Here is an 18,574-nt window from a genome sequence, read left to right as displayed (position 1 = left end):
ATAATATACTAAGTAAAAGGTCATTCACATTACTAGAAAGTAACCTTTTCATTGTGGAAGTCAGAGATGATCTGAGATCAATGATCTTTAATGGGATTTCCCCAGTGTATTATACCATAACAAATAATAAGAATCTTTGGTTGCATGACAATGTATACTGGGAAATCGAAGTGAAGTTCTCCTTACTATACTAATGTAGCAATGGCTCTTTAGTCAGTAGGTGTAGAATCAATCTTAGAAAATTGAAAACTAACACTTCAAAAAAATGTTTTTGTTAGTAGTGGTGACATGTCCTAATAAGGTATTAGTTTACTCATGGCTTGTTTATATACACAGGACAGGCCAGTATATGGATATCTGCTGCCTGCTAACATTAACACGTCCACATATTTCTATTACTTGCATTGGGTATTCATGCATTGGGGGCTATTAAGGTGTTCATGAGCCATTCAGTCCCACAGTGCATTTATGCTACATTTTGTTGACTATATAGACCGTGCTTATCAAAGGTGAAACTTCACTTTAAATTTTTGACAACAGCTAAAATATACATTATCCACAGAATCTACAAAAAGGAAAGCAAAACAAAAAACACTGAAGTGATATTTCCCTTATAGAAGATCAGATGCCTTATGCAATATTTTCCCTGATATGTGCAGCACCTGCTATTATATAATACACAGCACCTTTTCCATTGCTACCTGTATATCACTTGGGCTACCAGCAGGATTTATGAAGCCCCTACCCACTGTGCTTCACTTTTTGCAATTTTGACAATTTATGAGGGAACATCAAATTCATGCAAACTATGAAAATAATATCCCCCCTCCCTTTTGATTGGGACGATGCATCAAATTAAATGTTAACGCTTTGTTAATATTCCAGAATTTATAGTAAAGTATGGCTTCACTCCTCCAGAATGAATGAGGCAGTCCTCTGTTCTGCTGTGGGGTTGATGGGATGGGGATCGAACTGTGTAGACAAAATATAAGATGTAATTATTCAGATTAGATTTCCATGCATGCTATAAAGAAACTAGTCACAATTAAAAGGGAAACTTGGTTACACAGTTATCTAATATAGGTTCTGTGTCAGTTCCTCCTGGTTTGCAAGAGCTCAGAGTAAGGGTCCTATTCCACGGGCCGAGGAGGGCCCGATCAACGATGTAAACGAGCGGCGATCTGCTAGATCGCCGCTCGTTTACTGGGCCTATTCCACGGCCTGATGATCGTTGAGCGAGGGCTGCAAGGACATCGTTACCGATGTCCTTGCAGCCCTTGCAGCATCATATATTACCTGGCTGCAGGGCTTGTCCTCCGCTCTGTCTCCTCCCGGGTCCCCCGCGCTCTATCTTCTGAATGGCCAGTCAGCTGACAGCTGAGCGCTCCGTCAGCTGACCGGCCATTCAGAAGATAGAGCGCGCGGGACCCAGGGATGAAGACAGCGCAGAGAAGAAGCCCTGCAGCCAGGTAATGTATGATGATGATGATGATGCTGCTGTTTCTTCTCAAATCGTCGGTCGCCCGCCACGCACCACTATTCAACCGTAGCGATGCACGGTGGGGGAACGATGATTTTAGGTCTGGCCCTAAATGAACGATGAGCCGATCGGCTGATCGTTCTCTCTATTTCACCGAACGATAATCGGCCGAATCGGGCCAAATGGGGCCGATCCGGCCAATTATCAATGCTGTGGAATAGGGCCCTAAAGGTCTAGGTGATAATCTGTTTATTGCATGGGTGTATGGGTTGTTAGAAGACAGAGCTCGCTATCTGTAATGCAATAAACCATCATATGACCAAGACAGATTCTTGTCCTAATCTAAGGGTTCTATTACACAGGCCCATTAGTAATGCAATGTGAGATTGGTGCTCGATTCTTGAGCCTATTACACAGCTTAATAATCGTGCATTAAGGGCTATATTATATAGCTATCCATGCAGTTCTTGCTTTAAAAGGTGTAAAATATTAAAGTATATACATACCTCTCCGTGCTCCTCTGTGTCTTCCTGGCAGGGGCGTAACTAGAAATGGCTGGGCCCCATAGCAAACTTTTGATTGGGCCCCCCCCCCTCCTCCCTCAATCGACCACTATGCCATCAGCCCACTCAGCTCTACACAGGTTTTGTACACCATATACATTAAAGTGCAGTTATATTAAGTGACTCACATGGGACGTCTTCTCTGATCGGAGTTCTTTCCTTTTCATTTTCATCTTCTCCATCTCCCCTGGGCCGTTATGAGAACTTCTCCGAGCCACAAATCCACAGAATCTGCCAGAGAAACATATTAGGCTCCTCGCTCTGTCACCATCCTCATCTCTATACACACTGCACATCTGTATTGGCCCCTTTACAGCCTCGTTTAGTGGATAGCCCTGACACTACGTGACCCCCTTATAGTATATGCCCCTATGTGTATTCCCCCTTACTGATGCCACCTGTGTTGGCCCCTTATAAATTACCCCGTGTTGTCCATCCCCCTTGGTCCATGGTCCCCCTGTATATCCCCCATAGATGCTCCCCCTGTATATCCCCCATAGATGCCCCCCTGTATATCCCCCTTTGCAAAGCAGATAAAAAAAACACAACTCACCTAACTCCACCGTCGGCTGTCTTCTCCCGGGCACAGATGACGGGATCAGAGTGGCTCAGTGTCCGCCAGGGCAAGTACTTCCGGGGCAGGGAGCATCTCTAACAAGCGCTCCTGTGCCGTGCCAGAAGTACAGGCTGGGGGCGGACGCTGAGCTCACTGGTAACTGTGCTGCCGGGGATAGGACGGGACGTGCGAGATTGCCATCCAGCAGCACAGTTACCAGTGAGCTCAGTGTCCGCCCCCAGCCTATACTTCCGGCACGGCACAGGAGCTCTTGTTAGAGATGCTCCCTGCCCCGGAAGTACTTGCCCTGGCGGACGCTGAGCCCGTCACCTGTGCTGCCAGGGAATCCCCGGGACACCTCAAACAGCTGCAGCACCCGGGAGGCCTGCTCGGCCGCCGGGTGCTGCAGGCTATGTGAGCTCCGGGGGCCTGCGCCACAGGCCCCCGAGGCGGCGGGGCCCCGTAGCAGCCGCTACGGCTGCAGTTCCGCCCCTGCTTCCTGGCTTCTCCCTGCATCCACTGCTGCAACCTTAGAGCCGGTCTCTGAAGTGACAAGCCGCTCAGCCAATCACTGCCCGCAGCAGTCCTGTCCCAGCCAGTGATTGGCTGAGCAGCAAGACCAGCTCTGAAGTTGCGCTGCCAGTTGTGGGGAGCAGGGAGAAGCCAGAAAAACACAGAGGAGTGCGGAGAGGTATATATATACACACTTTAATATTTTCTTTATACAGTCACCATTGCTATTACATGTAAGCAATGTGTGGTCAGCGGCAGATGGTTTTAGATCAGGACCAAAAGACATGATCCATGATTGTTGTCATCTGCAGATCGTTGTCTTTATTACATGGAGCGATAATCTGCCGAATCAGCCTGATTCAGCAGATTATTACTCTGAGTAATAGGGCCCTAAATATGAGTGGGGGTTCCGGGAATTATACCCCACCAACCAGCTTGTTATTTCTTATCCTCAGGATAGAGGATAACTTCATTTTAGAATACCCTTGTAAATACGTAGCACAGCTCATGGCAATAGACTGCACTTTGTGCCATGTCTGTTTTTAAAGCCAAGAAAAAAAATATTAACTATTAATTATCCTGGTTGTTTTAAATTGCATCTATCAGCTGAAATTCAGATTCCAAACTGCTGAGTTCAGTTATTGTTGTGTTTTGTTGGTTTATTCTATAGTACAAAGAGTCAAAAAGGCTTTTTTGAGCTCCTGAAATGCAGCAAGCTGTAACACCTCCTTACTCCCCTTCCCATCACTGACCCAGCTTGGGAGTCAGCTTCCAGGTGTCAATCAAGCAAAGAGGGGGAGAGAAGAGGCATTCCAGCTTTACAGCTATTTACGAGCTTGGAAAAGCCTTTTTGTACCAAATGTTTGGTAAATAGTAAAAGCTTTATTTCTATGTTCTGGAAGCACAGCTGAATGTATAAAAATGTACCATGTGTCTCCTTGTCCTATCAGTGTCAGCAGTTTGGAAATACAGCTGACATATATAGTTTAAGTGACCAAACAATTTCTTAACCATTATGCCACCCATAAGTTTTCCCTGTACATTTCACGCTAGTTTTAAAGCGAATATGGGGGGAATCCCCGCACCTCTATGACGCGGTTCCATTGATTCTAACGGAGCCGCGTCATAGAGGGGCAGGGGGTTCCTCCCACTGGGGGCGGCCCGGCCCCCCTCCAGTGCTTCAGCCCCAGCCCGATACCCATGGATAAAACGGCGCCATACACAAAAAACGGGCCACGGTTCAAAAAATGGACTGTGGCACTGGCTTCCCTGTGCCGGCGCCAATCTATCCATGGGTCATGTTAAAGTGAATGTACCTGGTGGTTGACCTTTAAGTAACTGTACAATCTCTAAATCGGGAATGAATGGGGAGACCCTAGTCTGTACTATTCTGGTTGCTGAGGCAACTATACGCTACCCAGAGAGTTTTGTCAATTAGAAACAGACCCATGCAAATAAAACACTAGGCAATGCATGGTTGTCCCAGGAACTGTACCACAGGGTGAAACTGCATCTTTTCATGCCAGACCTATACATTAGGGGAGAGAGCTAGCCATTACAGGTACACCTTATGCATGGGATTTGCTATGGTGAACTTTTTATTTAATCCGAAAACTAGAGATTTCCATATTTTCACACTTTTTCTTCTTGCATAGTAAACATTACCTCCGAATACAGTGGTGGTGGTTGAAACCTAAACTCCTGGATTACAGTAAATGATGGAAAGTGAATTCCTTCAGTTAAATCACTTTGGTTGGTGGCTGTTGGAGCTGTCCAAGATAGGTCTTCTTCTGACACAATATCAGCATAATTTGGTGGTGCTATTAAAAAGAAACATACAAACAAAGGTTTAGTGCGTTCACAGGGTACACTACAAAACACATCTGATTCTATAAAATGTGTTACGCTGTGACTTTGCTTTGTAACCAGTCGGTGCAATGAGGGAGAGAGGGGTAACCCGCAGTCACAAACAACACTGTAAGAACCTTCTGGAAGGAAGGTTGAGTTTTATAGCCTGCAAGTTTTTTTTGTTTCTTTGTTTGTTTTATTTAATCATCAGAACTAATCCCCAGATCAACAACCCTTCTCCATAATCTATTACCTGTCCGTTAATATCACATATTACGCACTCATCATTTACTCATCATTGCTATTTATCTATAAAAGTCCAATGACCTCAGGTCGGTATGACCAAGAGCTGATATTTGTTTATCGTGTGCTTATGTTTAATCATGAAGTGTATTGTATGGTTAATTAATAATGAATACAGCTCACAGAAACATCATTAGCTACAATTATCATACAGTGGTACACTGGTTTAAGAGCGTTTTGGTTTAAGAGCTAACAGTTTTTCAAAATTGTGACTTGGTTTAAGAGGGGCATGGTCTGCATAAGGTAGTCTACAGCTCTGTAATCTGACCCAGGAAGTCTCCCTCACCTTCCAAATCATAGCAGATCCACTTCAGGCTGGGGCTTACATCAGGGGACAGGACTGTGGAGGTAATCTCTTCATAGCTGTAACCCCTCTCTCCCCGGACAGAGAGTGCTGCATGTATGTGCCCACATGTCCTGCTCATTCCTTCATGCTCCCTGCAGTCTCTGTCGCTTGTGTTTCCCATCCTCCCCATTACTTTACAGTAACTTATAATATCACAGATTCTGCTGTTTCGGAATGTTTGTTTCATTAGTTTTACATGGTATTCAGAATAATAAATATGTATTTTTGGGGTGTGAAACCAATTGTCTACATTTCTATGATTTCTTATGGGAAAATTTGCTTTGGTTTAAGAGTGGATTTGGATTACAAGCATGGTTCCGGAACGAATCCAAGGCACCACTGTATTTCTATTGTACATATTATATGTTTATTATTATTTTCTCTATGACATTACACTCCCCCTCAGACTGCGGATAACTAATTAAACAGCCCTCTTTCGGTTGCTGTGGAGAACCCCAAATACTGGTTTAGCCCGGTAAATGAAACAAGTCAGAAGGAACATATTAAGTCCCATACTTAACCTGTAGAGATGAGCGAACCTCGATCATGCTAGAGTCCATCCGAACCCGAACTTTCGGCATTTGATTAGCGATGGCTGCTGAAGTTGGATAAAGCCCTAAGGCTATGTGGAAAACATGGATATAGTCATTGGCTGTATCCATGTTTTCCAGACAACCTTAGAGCTTTATCCAAGTTCAGCAGCCACCGCTAATCAAATGACGATCATTTAGGTTCTGATGGACTCAAACCCGAACCCGGTTCGCTCATCTCTATTAACGTGTCAAGTCCACCTTGACAGATGACATAGAGCAAAGAAGGACTGGGCATGTTGGATTTTAATTGCTTAGTCTTTTTGGTTCTTGGCGAGATTAGGTGCTGCCAGAGGAGTGCGGCAGTGCCTTACCCCTTCTCTCTCTCTATTCGGAACACATGAATACTTGGCCAATCTGAGCATTCGAGAAATAAGGAGAGATGGCTGTCAGTTGAATTAAAATTTCAGCTCTTTTGTTTTGGCCTTCACCACATAACCCCCTCTTATATTAAGATCTTGTATAAGACAATACATTAGTGCTTTGTAAAACTTCTTACCTTCAGGTTGCTCTGGCAGTGTTAATGCAAGCCAGCTCATATCTACAGTAAACTGGCTGGCAGCACTTGAATTCCTGTACAAGAATCCATTGAATGGGACTGTGCCGATAACTAGAGGTAGTTCTACCATTAATTTTTTTGCACCAGGAATGTGTATGTAGACCTGCAAGAAAGAACATGTATTCATTGAAGCAGACCTTTTTATTAGAATTGTCCTAAACTAGTAAGCTGATCCCAGCGTGTTCTGCAGCTTGGACCTCCAGAAATGTAATATGACACATGGACAGTAAAAGCTCTACTGAAAGTGGTCTAAAGTGCCAAATATATACGTACAGCTAGAACATACTCCACACGGATGATATGACAGTCTGCAACTGTGGGTGGTACTGGAGGTATTTTCAGCGTCTTTCCATTCCAGGTTTCAGTGCTTCCAGATGCTATATGATTCCCGCGCACCCTGGCCAGCATTTGTCTGTGCGTTTTCATCTTTCCGTGGACAATGAAACTTTGAATTTGGAAAATAGCAGCTTTGGGAACCACTAACCGGGATGACCCATTTTCAATTTCTGCATAGATCGGTATAGCCTCCCCTAATAAGAGAAAAGACAGGGCTGATAGTTGTTAGTAGGCTAGCCATGACAAATATTTCTACATTGACAAAACACAGGGAAAGATTTATTAATGGCGGCACACCAGAGTCTCTCCTCCGTGCAGAGAGAGAACACAATGCTGATAAATGCCTTTAAAAAAGAGCAAAACTAAAAGCTGTCAATTAGATTTGTTATTTGGTGACTTCACTGCCTGTACATGTAGTAGACACAATAAAGAAGATTTATCTGTACGTCAGGGGAGACATGCATTTAGGAGTCAATGAAAATGGAAGGGATTGTCATGTCATATGTGCCATTTTGATAAATTTGGTGCAAACTTATTATGGTCCACAGGACAGATTGGACACATTTCTCTTCCTTATGGCATTCTGTAAAGAAACTGAAAGTGTAACTGACATAAGATTAGAAGGAGGCAAAACGTACTATTAATACTGCACATAAATAGGAAGAAAATGCAAAACCTGTTAAGGGGGAGTAATACAAATTTTTTCATGTGTATTAGTATGTGGAATTACAAAAATAATAATATCGAAGGTGGTGGTGGCTGCCCATCTGAATAGTTACTTTAGTTCAGTATTTTTAAAAGTTTCAAAATCATATTATGGACTTGCCATTACCTGTAGTTCTTTTTTTTTAAATTGGTGACACAAAATTATACAAGTCAAGTCTTTCAGTACTTAGCTGCCATATGCCCTGCAGGATGTGGTGAATTCTTTCCAGTGTGACATGGTGCTCTCTATTGCCACCTCTGTCCATGTCAGGAACTGTACAGAGCAGTAGCAAATCCCCATAGAAAATCTCTCCTGCTCTGGACAGAAGTGAATGTACCACTAGGTACATCGCTTTGTGGTTTTTTTTACACTAACAGACCGGCGGGGGGAAACAGTGATGCTGTCCTTGTTTTAAACTGCATGCATGCGTGCATGGCACCGGTCAATTCTCAAGCACCACCGCTGCTTTAATCTACCACTGGGTATATTGCGTTGTCTTTTACGTTAACAGACCGGCGCTGATGCGGGGATGCCGGTGGCGTCATCCTTTTTTTGAACCACCGCCCGGTTCGCGTTCACAACGCCAGTCAATTCTCAAGCACCAGCCCACCCCAGACGGCCCCCAGTGTGAAAAAAAACCCTCCTCTCTGTGAAACAGCTCCATAAGAATCAGTGAAGACTGATGTCACAGAAGGGAGGGGAGATCGTCACACTGGGTGGCAGCGGGCCTGCCCTCACTGCTCCAAGGCAGCCTGGTGCTCGAGAATTGACCTGCGTCATCGGTTTCCCCTGCCAGTCTGTTAGTGTAAAAAAGACAAAGCGATGTACCTAGTGGTACATTCGCTTTAAAGAACTTGACCTGTATAAAATGGAGGAAAGGAAAGGGGGGGGGGGGGCATGATGGAAACCTACTGTATAATCTCAAGGAGTTAAGATGCAGAAGTGTTTCTTAAATGTTTCTTTACTTAAAGGGTAGTAGATACTGGGAACAAAGTTCAATCAGATGTGGTTGGCAAATCCACGGTAAGTGAATGCAAGCCTGTCAGATAAACATATGTATTGTAAGAAAAATATCAATATCAACATAAGACATTAAACTTACCATTACAATAACCTTTTCTCCCAATTTTGGCACTTAAAGAAATTGGTCCGGAGGTGCAGAGCCAGCAGCCAACCATCTTCTCTTTAGATCGCTGAACAGGTGCCTAGGAAATAAAAATAGTTCTCATGCCTGGATGAAATACACATACAACACAAGCATGGTGAAAGCAGAGACGCATTAAGGGAAATCTCCTGTGATTAAAAGGTGCAATTACCAGATAGCAAATAGGTTATCTAGATAGGAACATAGCCGGCATATCATATAAAAGGCAAACACAAGATTATGTCTATCACATGGTGACAATTTACAGTGTTTATACAGCATTGATCACCTGCAGTGCTAATGGCTTAGCCTTTTGCTTTCAACAGGATAACATTAAGCTGAAGAACAAGCTCTGGTAAAAACACAATACACTACAGGAAAAACACTATTCAGATGTAGTTATCATCTGCTGAAAACAACTGCTACGCCAACACATTACATAACTAAACCAAGTATACTAATACTGTATGTATATAAACCATCATCCATACCATTAAAACTGCTGTGGCATTTTGGTGGCCATGTTCCCTTTAAGCAGTGTAGTGCAGGGTGAGAGTATATATAAAAAAAAAAAAATTGGTCGTTTGTGAGCCAAGGTGTGAACTGTATACAAAATTCAAAAAATCTGCAGCACTCGCAGATACTATTACTTCAATTCCATGGCTTTATTGTCCCATGTGCAAAAAGACAAGCTTGTCTTTTTTGCACATGGGATAATAAAACCACGGAAATAGCATAGCATAGCAAAGTATAGCATCTACGAGTGCTGCCGATTTTTTGAAATATTTATATTCATACACACACACATATATATCTTTGCTAGTGATGAGCGAATAGTGAAATATTCGAATATTTAATATTCGTATGAATATCTCCCGAATATTCAATCCCATTATAGTCAATGGGAACAAATATTCGATTATTGAAAAACATCTAATCGACCACTTGGAGGTAACAACCGGAAGCTGTGGGATTTGAACGTTTATCGAATATTTGGCGAACTATTCGATAATATTCGCTAGATCGAATACCTTACTATTCCATCTAATATCTATTCGATCGAACAGTATTCGCTCATCACTAATCTTTGCCCTTTAAGATCTCAGGAATTTGGAGGCCAATTCAGCACCTTCAACTCTTTGTCATGTTCCCCAAACCATTCCTAAACTCTCTTTGCAGTGTTGCATTATCTCAATGCAAGAGGCTTATGCATCTTTGTAAAACTGATGCCTATCCTCCGATTAGCTGTTATAAAGGGGCCGCACACAAATGCTGCAGCCTCTTCAGCGATTGATGCTGCTCATGCCCACTCCATTTTGCATAGGATCTGCTATACCAGACACAACCCATGGCAGAGCAGAGCTACTAGTATTGGTTCCTAAGGCTAATTGAAAGTCCATGGGGGTAAATACTTTTGAACGGCACCGTGCAACGACTAAAAGTCTTGGAGTTTGTAAACTTATACAAGTCTCTTTTATATGTTCCTTTCCAGGGAAAAAAAAAATCAGATTTTTTTTTTTTAATATTTTATGTCAAATTGGTGTTGTTTAAAATCGGCTTCAACTGCCAGAGTATTTTCCTGTGATGATATCATTCATATTTAAATACCGAACCATTAGGCTCCTGTATAGCTGTCATGAAAGTGCAAGGTATAATTGTATATTATTTTGATAAAATGGGTGCAGATAAAAGAATAAAGCTCATTAGCTCCACATCTCGCCACTGTGTTGTTACTCAAGCTCTGATCCTCCCTGCCATACTATGTATTTGCAGTCATTATGGAGTTCAATGCTTTAATGTGATCCAATTTGCCATTAGGGCATGATAGCTGAAAGGATTCCGCCAGCAGCTGCATACACTTACTTAGTGGTAGAAAATGGCATGAAAAATGGATGGATACGTGACATATAATGGTCTGCGTTAGATAGCAGACCTGCAATGATTAATAATAAGTCTCCCATAATTATGTCTTCTGCAGCTGTCATTATTCACGTTTAGGACAGCGAGCCTCACAAATGCAGGCTCTGCAGTAAATGGGACTGCGTGATGTAGAGCTAATAAAACAAATTGGCACACCTGCATACATTACCAGTGCAGATACCAACTGCAGACAGATAGAAGTACTTGCTACTGGAAGGTAAACAAATAAAATGGTGTCATCTGGAGAGGAGGAAGGTGTGGAAGAAAAAAGAAAAAGCAACTTTCTTGTTAAAAGGATTCTTACAAGCAGCGGTGCAGCGTTGACATCAATACGACTGGTGATTCGGAGCTCCCGGTGGACATTGTAAGGAGGCACTAGTGGTCTTTCCAAAGCTGCAGTGAGGCGATACTGCACCCTGCCATATCTGCCAGTAAAAGAGGTGACCAGTGGTCTAGAAATAATAAAAACAGGAACAGGTTAGTAAAGGGACAATAAAACTAGATGATCTACGTTTTATGTGCAATTGTTGTCTGTTGTTATCATTAGGGCCAGTTCACACTGAGCAAATTCGATGGAGCTCTCCGCTGCGGAATCCCGCCTGCCACAGTGTCAAACCGTGTCTATGGGAGGGCTTGCGCTCCTCCGCTTTCCACGGACCTCCCATGGGGGACATGGTTTGGCACTGAGGCAGGCGGGATTTGCGCTGCAGAATTCCGCTGAATGTGAACTGGCCCTTAAAGCGAATGAACCACAAGATTTAGTAAATAAAGATTTTCATACCATCTGATTGGTGTTGCTGTGCAGATTCTAGCTGTGCCATTTATACCTCATAACGCTGCACCGATATCCCTCCGTTCGGTGACTCACCAGGCCAGGGCAAGACTTCATTCTGCAGGCGGTGTCACCGAGGGGAGGAGATATCTGTGCACTGGGGTGCTGGGCATGCCTCCATTGCACCAAACTAGCACATTTGAATATTTACCAAACGGAAGAGATCTCAGGAACCAGATGGCAGTATGAGGAATAGAATGGGTGGGGGGGGGGGAGGTATGAAAATACTTATTTACTTAATAATGTCGTACATTTCCTTTGCATTGTTAGGGTATGTGCACACTTTGGAATTTCAGCGGAATCCGCCAAGTGGCCTCCGCTTTAATTTTTGCCCATCCCATAGACTCGATATTTGCTGGTGGATCCCTCTGTTCGCCCAAAGAATTGACATGTCAGTCTTCGTCCGCCAAAAGAATTGACAAGAATTGACAGCTGAATTTGACGCCAAATATCACTGAGTCTATGGAATGAGCTGAACTTCAAGCGGATTTCGCTAGGTGGCCTCTGCTTGAAGTCTCCACGGAAATTCCGTAGTGTGCACATACCCTAACGGCAATGGGATGACTGACAGTTTAGAATAATCCCTGCAACCCTTCTGCCTTTCCAGTGTTTTTTACTGTTCTTTCTGATTTATCCTCAGTTTTGCAATCCGCCAGAAACTTTACATGTGTGAAAATATTATCAAAAGTCATTTTATACATCCTACTTTTCAGTAACAAACTTTAGGTTTTATTCAATTTTAAATTACAAGGGTGTTGTGACTTAAAGAAGAAGTTCCATGAAATAAAAAAAAAAGTCAGGATGGCAGGGGGCGGGGCATGAACATAAGTATTAAATAAGTATTACCTATCCTCATGTCCCATATCGCTTATCCTGTCTCATTGACAACCACCGGCCTCCTGCAGCTCATCCAGCTGCAATGTCACGTACTTGGCTGATCAATTGCCCACTCAGCCAATCAGTGATTGGGGTAGCCGTTAGGGAGACCCAGGAGTGGCATTATGGAGGCACAAAGACTGGTAAGTATACTTTGTTTATTAAGTTCCTGCACCCTCTGCCTGACTTTATTTCGGGACTTATCTTTTAAATTAAATTAACTTAGCCCAGATCCATAGGATATGGAATAAATGTGAGATTGGGGCCCCCAACTCCTTTGTTGTGAAAGGATTGGTGGGTTGACACTCACTGCTGTTCCATTAGTAGTAAGGACCCCCCACCCATTACCATCACAAGCCTACACTTATCCCCTGCAGCCAGGGCCATATTAACAGCTGCTGCTGCTCTAGGCTCTACACCTGCAGACCCCCCATCTTCACTCACCAATTAGCATCAGGATTTTCTAGTTTCTGAACATCATATTGATATCTGATCAGTCTTACTTACTGTAAATCACCACATGCAGCCGAAACAAGAGACTCATGCGGTAACCAATAGGCGCATGGCCAATAATCCTGGTAACAGCACAGGACTACTGGGGAAGAAATAGGAAAATGGTTTCGGCCACATGCATTTCTCTACATGCAGGAACATTGTCTGAATCACATTTTTTTTTTTTTGTAACTGCTTAAAACAAACAAATTTCCACATTGAATTGATTGTTAAAGCAGTCTGCATATTGTCTGAGGGAATTCTCATCACAAGATTGGTAGATTGGTAGGGAATAGCTCAAGGTATCACATTTAACACCACCACCCCAGACCTGACCAATACTGCCATACTGTGACTGGATAACACTGCCACATCAGACCTGAACAATACCGCCATACTGTGACTGGATAACACCGCCACACCAAACCTGACCAATACAACCATACTGTGACTGGATAACACCGCCATACCTGACCTGACCAATACCACCATACCCCCGCCCCCCTCAAAAAGACACCAGATTTACTGGCAAGTCTGAATTGGAGGTGGAAGACTAACAAAAAAAACAAAAAAAAGTTGTTTCCTTCCCCCATGCCCGTAAGTATCCAATAATTTTATTTTAAATATTCATAATTCATATTTTTTTCAATTAACTTTAATTTTATTAAGAAGCCACTTGAATGCCACTTTTGCCTATAGACTGTGTCTGGAATTGCAGCTTATGTTTGCTTAGTTAAAAAGGGCTGAACTTTAGGTGTGTGGAAGTCTTTGTACCCCTCTAGAATTAGAAAAGTAGATTGAGATAAATCAAAAAGTCAAAAAATGTGGACTGATTTTTTTCATTTACTTATTAAGAAAAATTATCCTTCTGTGGCAAAAGTATGTGATCCTTTAAGGTGAATTTTCACATATGCACCATGATTCCCCCCATTCACAGCCATGTGATATTGATGTTGGTTGACCTCCCCAGGAGTGGTTGATCAATAGGAATTGTGCCAAAAGCAAGGTAAATTATAGTCTGCAAGGACGCAAAGAAATCCAAGGTAACCTCTAAGGAGCTAAATGACTTTATAACATTAATGTTAATGTCCATGAGTCCATCAGCAGGAATACACTGAACAATAATGGTGTGTATGGCAGGGTTATAAGGAGAAAGTGGCTACTTTCCAAAACGAATATTGTTTCCCATTTGTTGCCATCATAGAACAATGAATTTTGAATTATACCCGCAAATTCTAAAGGAAAATGCCTGGACATCTGTGGGCTGAATCTGAAAAAGGTCATTCAGCAAGACAAGGACCATATGCATGGAAGCAAGTTGCTCTACCAAAGAATGGTTAAAGAAGAAATGGCTGTATATGTGGGTTATAACAGATACTGAAAGCAAAGTTTCACATACTTTTTCCGCTAACGGGTTACATAGCTGGGTTTTAGCAACACTAAAGTATTTGGATGAACTAGATCACAAATCTGAAAATCTGTTCAGTACTACTGAGGGATCCTGCAGCTGCATCCTCTTGCTATGGTCACATTATGCAGCTGCATCCTCCCACTGTAGATGTCACGCAGCACACTGCGATGACTCATTGAGAAGAAAGAACCGAGGAGGCATCACAGCCTAGAGAGATGAGAGGGGTAGATAGAAGTGGGCTGCCTCCATGTAGGAGAAAACTGCACATGGAGTATGCCAGTATGTGCCATATTGCAGGGGGAGGAGAAGAGAAACATAGAAGATTGTCATCAGAAAAAGACCACCTGGTCCATCTAGTCTACCGTTTTAGTATTCCCCCTCTTAATATCTTAGGATAGATATAAGTTTATCCCAGGCAGGCTTAAAATCAGTTATTGTAAATTTACTAACTACATCTGCTGGAAGTTTCCTGGCCTTAAAGGGGTAGTGCGGCGGTAAAGAATTATTCACAGAATAACACACATTACAAAGTTATACAACTTTGTAATGTATGTTATGTCTTTGAATGGCCCCCTTCCCTGTGTCCCACCACCCCCACCCGTGTACACGAAGTGTGGTGCGCTATACATACCTGTCACGTGCCGACTCGTCTCCGATCTTCAGCCAGCGATGTCGTCTTCGGACGGCCGGGCTGAATCCCTCCGACCGTCCTGAGTGCCGACTGCCCTCTGCCGCATCATCGGCTGCTCAGCCGCGATTGGCTGAGCATAACTGTGCTCAGCCAATCGCGGCTGAGCATCTGATGACGCTAATGAGGGCGGCCGACACCCAGGACGGTCGGAGGGATTCGGCCCGGCCGTCCGAAGGCGTCGTCGCTGACTGAAGATCGGAGACGAGTCGGCACGTGACAGGTATGTATAGCGCACCACACTTCCGGGTACACGGGTGGGGGTGGTGGGACACGGGGAAGGGGGCCATTCACAGACATAACATACATTACAAAGTTGTATAACTTTGTAATGTGTGTTATTCTGTGAATAATTCTTTACCGCCGCACTACCCCTTTAATATTACCACTGCCTAATGAATTCATACCATCATATTGTTACTGAATAAAAATCACATGCATGGGTGCTACATTTGGCTTTTTGGCATTTTTCAACTGACAGCTTACACACACACACACATAAACAAACACAAGTTCTTTAACCCCTTAAGGACAGAGCCCAAAATGGCCTTAAAGGAGAAGTCCGGTGGAAATCTTTATTAAAGTATTGCATTGCCCCCCAAAAGTTATACAAATTACCAATATAGACTTATTACGGGAAATGCTTAAACAAAAAAGTGCTTTTTTCCCCCTCCACTTATTACTGCATCAATGCTTCACTTCCTGGATAACATGGTGATGTCACGACCCGACTCCCAGAGCTGTGCAGGCTGTGGCTGATGGCAGGGTGATGCTCAGTGTTCCTCCAGTGCCCTGTGTCCCTCAGTGTCCCCCTGCCATCATCCTCTCCAGCAGCCACAGCCCACATAGCTCTAGGAGTCGGGTCGTGACATCACCATTTTATCCAGGAAGTGACATCACCATGTTATCCAGGAAGTGACATCAACCATGTTATCCAGGAAGAGAAGCCTTGATGCAGTAGTAAGTGTGGGGAAAAAAGCACTCTATAAGCATTTCCCATAATAAAAGTATATTGGTGATTTGTATAACTTTTGGGGGGCAGTACAATACCTTTATAAAAAAAAAATTGCTGCATTTCTCCTTTAAGGACCATGCAATTTACATTTTCGTTTTTTCCTCCTCGCCTTCTAAAAGCTTTAACTCTTTTATTTTTCCATCTACAGTGCCTGTGTGAAGGCTTGTTTTTTTCAGGAACAGGTGTATTTTGTAATGCCGTAATGCACTTTACGGTACAACTGACATTTTATCTTTATTCTATAGGTCAGTCTGAATACAGTGATATGCATGTTTACGCAGCTTTTCTAATGTTTTCCTATTGTTATTAACAGTAAAACTTTTTTTTGCAAATAGGTATGATTACAATAGCCCTATTGTAACTCATATAGTGCATTTATTTTATCACCTACGGGGCTGCGTGGGGTGTCATTTTTTCCACCATGATCTCTAGTTTTTATTAGTACCATATTTGTTTAGATCAGATGTATTGATGACTTTTTCTTTTTTTTTGTAATAAAAATAAAAGCATTTTTTTACTGCTTTTTGTACACGCCGTTCACCGTGCGGGAATATTAATATTTTATTTTAATAGATCGGACAATTACACACGCTACGGTATAGGTTTATTTTATTATTTTTATATGTTTTATTTATAAAACGGGAAGGGGGGGTGATTTAGACTTTTATTGGTGGAGGGGCTTTGGGGCATTTTTAAAAACGTTTATTTATTTTATTACTTTTTTAGTCCCCCCCAGGGGACTATTACATGGATACATCAGATTTCTCACACTGATCACTGTTATGCAATAGCATAGCAGGGATCAGTGTTATCTGTGATCTTCTGATAGTTTGCTACAGGCCACAGGCAGGCTCTATCACAAGATTGAAGACCTGACTGCACGGAGGAAAGTAAGAGACCTCCGGCAGGCAATTGGGACCTCCTCAGACACGCTGTGGGGTTCCCAATCGGTAAGTGACAGGAGATGCTCCTGTCACTTACACTTAAATGCTGAGGTCACAGCCCGATTGCGGCATTTAAGGGGTTTATTGCAGGCTACCATGCGATCGCGGTGGCCCGCCACTGAGGGTAAGGGGCCCAGCTGCTGATAGCAGCCGGTCTTCACCCACTATGAAGCAAGCTCAGCTTTTGAGCTCGCTTCATAGCGCAGCCCCCCAGCAGGGCGTACATTTACACCCTCCTGCATTAAGGCACAGCCTGTGGGGGCGTAATTGTTCACCCTTGGTCATTAAGGGGTTAATTAGCAAAATGAAATGTTCTCCCCCTCACATGTAGTATGCCTAGCTACAGCTATATAAAAATTTAGCCTTGAACATTTCTCCATAGAAAACATGTTTGGCATGTAATATACTATTTGTTACACTACAAGGGAATGTTTCTGCTACATGTAGTGTCACATTACATCTAACTGGAGGCTTTGTTGGATTACAGTACATCATCACTGTTTCAATACAGTATTTCCTCCAAGGTTAAAGCTCTCTGAAATCTCTCTAAACACACAAGTTGCCATAATAGTTTCATTTCTTAGGCCTCATTCACATGTCCAGTGTTTTTCAAGGAGCGTGATTTTGTCAGCTTCGTGAAAAATAGTGTGTTTGGATGCGCTGGGATGGGGGTCGGGATGCGCTGGTGTTGTCCGGGGGTGGAATGCGGGGCTGACAGGATCGGGGAGAGATGGGAGCGGTGACAGTAGCGGGGGGAGATGTGAGCAGGTGACGGGAGCAGGGGAGACAGGAGTGGTGACAGGAGCGGGGAGAGGTTGTTTTACTAGTCCTGATAAAGTGATATTATCACCCTACACTATGTGCACTTCTCAACACTATGTGCAGTTCTCAACATCCAGAAGCTTAGATATATATCTGTATAAAACTTGTACAGTGTGACCTAGGCGGTGCTTCATGGCAGGTGAGCCATCTTTCTTTTGGAAAAGGCGACCCAACTGCCATGAAGCCCCGCCTAGGTGACACTGTCAACTGATAAAATGAAGCAGTTTTAGAGCAGGAAGAAGACACAGACAAGTTTTATACAAATATATATTGAGTGTGCGACGTAAGTTTGTGGATGGTGCAGAGGACTGCACAGGATAAGCGGGATAACAATATCACTTTAAGGTTTCTGGTCTTTCGTGTGTGTGTGTGTATTTTTTTCCTCTTTATGACACATCTCAGCTGACATTCCAGTTTAAATAAAAAAAAAGAAGTGGTAATGATGAAAGTACCTACCCCGCCAAGAACCTGCTGACAACTGCAATGTCAGACTAGCACTTTCTGGTTCTGTCAGCAGATTTACTACAACTGTATTTACTGGTAACTGACTGTACTTTAAATACAACATATACATGTAATATATAATATATATATATATATATATATATATATATATGTTTATTTTAGGTA

The 18,574-nt window shown here is 42.9% G+C and overlaps 1 protein-coding gene across 1 annotated transcript in view; it reads right to left on the bottom strand.

Annotated features, from left to right (window-relative positions):
* Positions 1-268: 268 nt before the first annotated feature.
* The window catches only part of ARRDC4 (arrestin domain containing 4), a 35,959-nt gene continuing 17,653 nt past the window's right edge, over positions 269-18,574 (bottom strand). Inside the window, exons 3-8 of the mRNA XM_069985040.1 lie at positions 11,169-11,316; positions 8,903-9,005; positions 7,032-7,288; positions 6,699-6,861; positions 4,778-4,932; positions 269-972 (exon numbers count right to left, since the gene is read on the bottom strand). Of these exons, the coding sequence (XP_069841141.1) occupies positions 907-972; positions 4,778-4,932; positions 6,699-6,861; positions 7,032-7,288; positions 8,903-9,005; positions 11,169-11,316 (892 nt within the window). The 3' untranslated portion in view covers positions 269-906. The remainder of the gene's footprint in view (positions 973-4,777; positions 4,933-6,698; positions 6,862-7,031; positions 7,289-8,902; positions 9,006-11,168; positions 11,317-18,574) is intronic.

The sequence above is a fragment of the Dendropsophus ebraccatus genome, chromosome 1 (assembly GCF_027789765.1).
Source record: "Dendropsophus ebraccatus isolate aDenEbr1 chromosome 1, aDenEbr1.pat, whole genome shotgun sequence".
In the NCBI taxonomy this organism is placed as follows: domain Eukaryota; kingdom Metazoa; phylum Chordata; class Amphibia; order Anura; family Hylidae; genus Dendropsophus; species Dendropsophus ebraccatus.
This window is presented reverse-complemented; position numbering and strand designations above follow the sequence as displayed.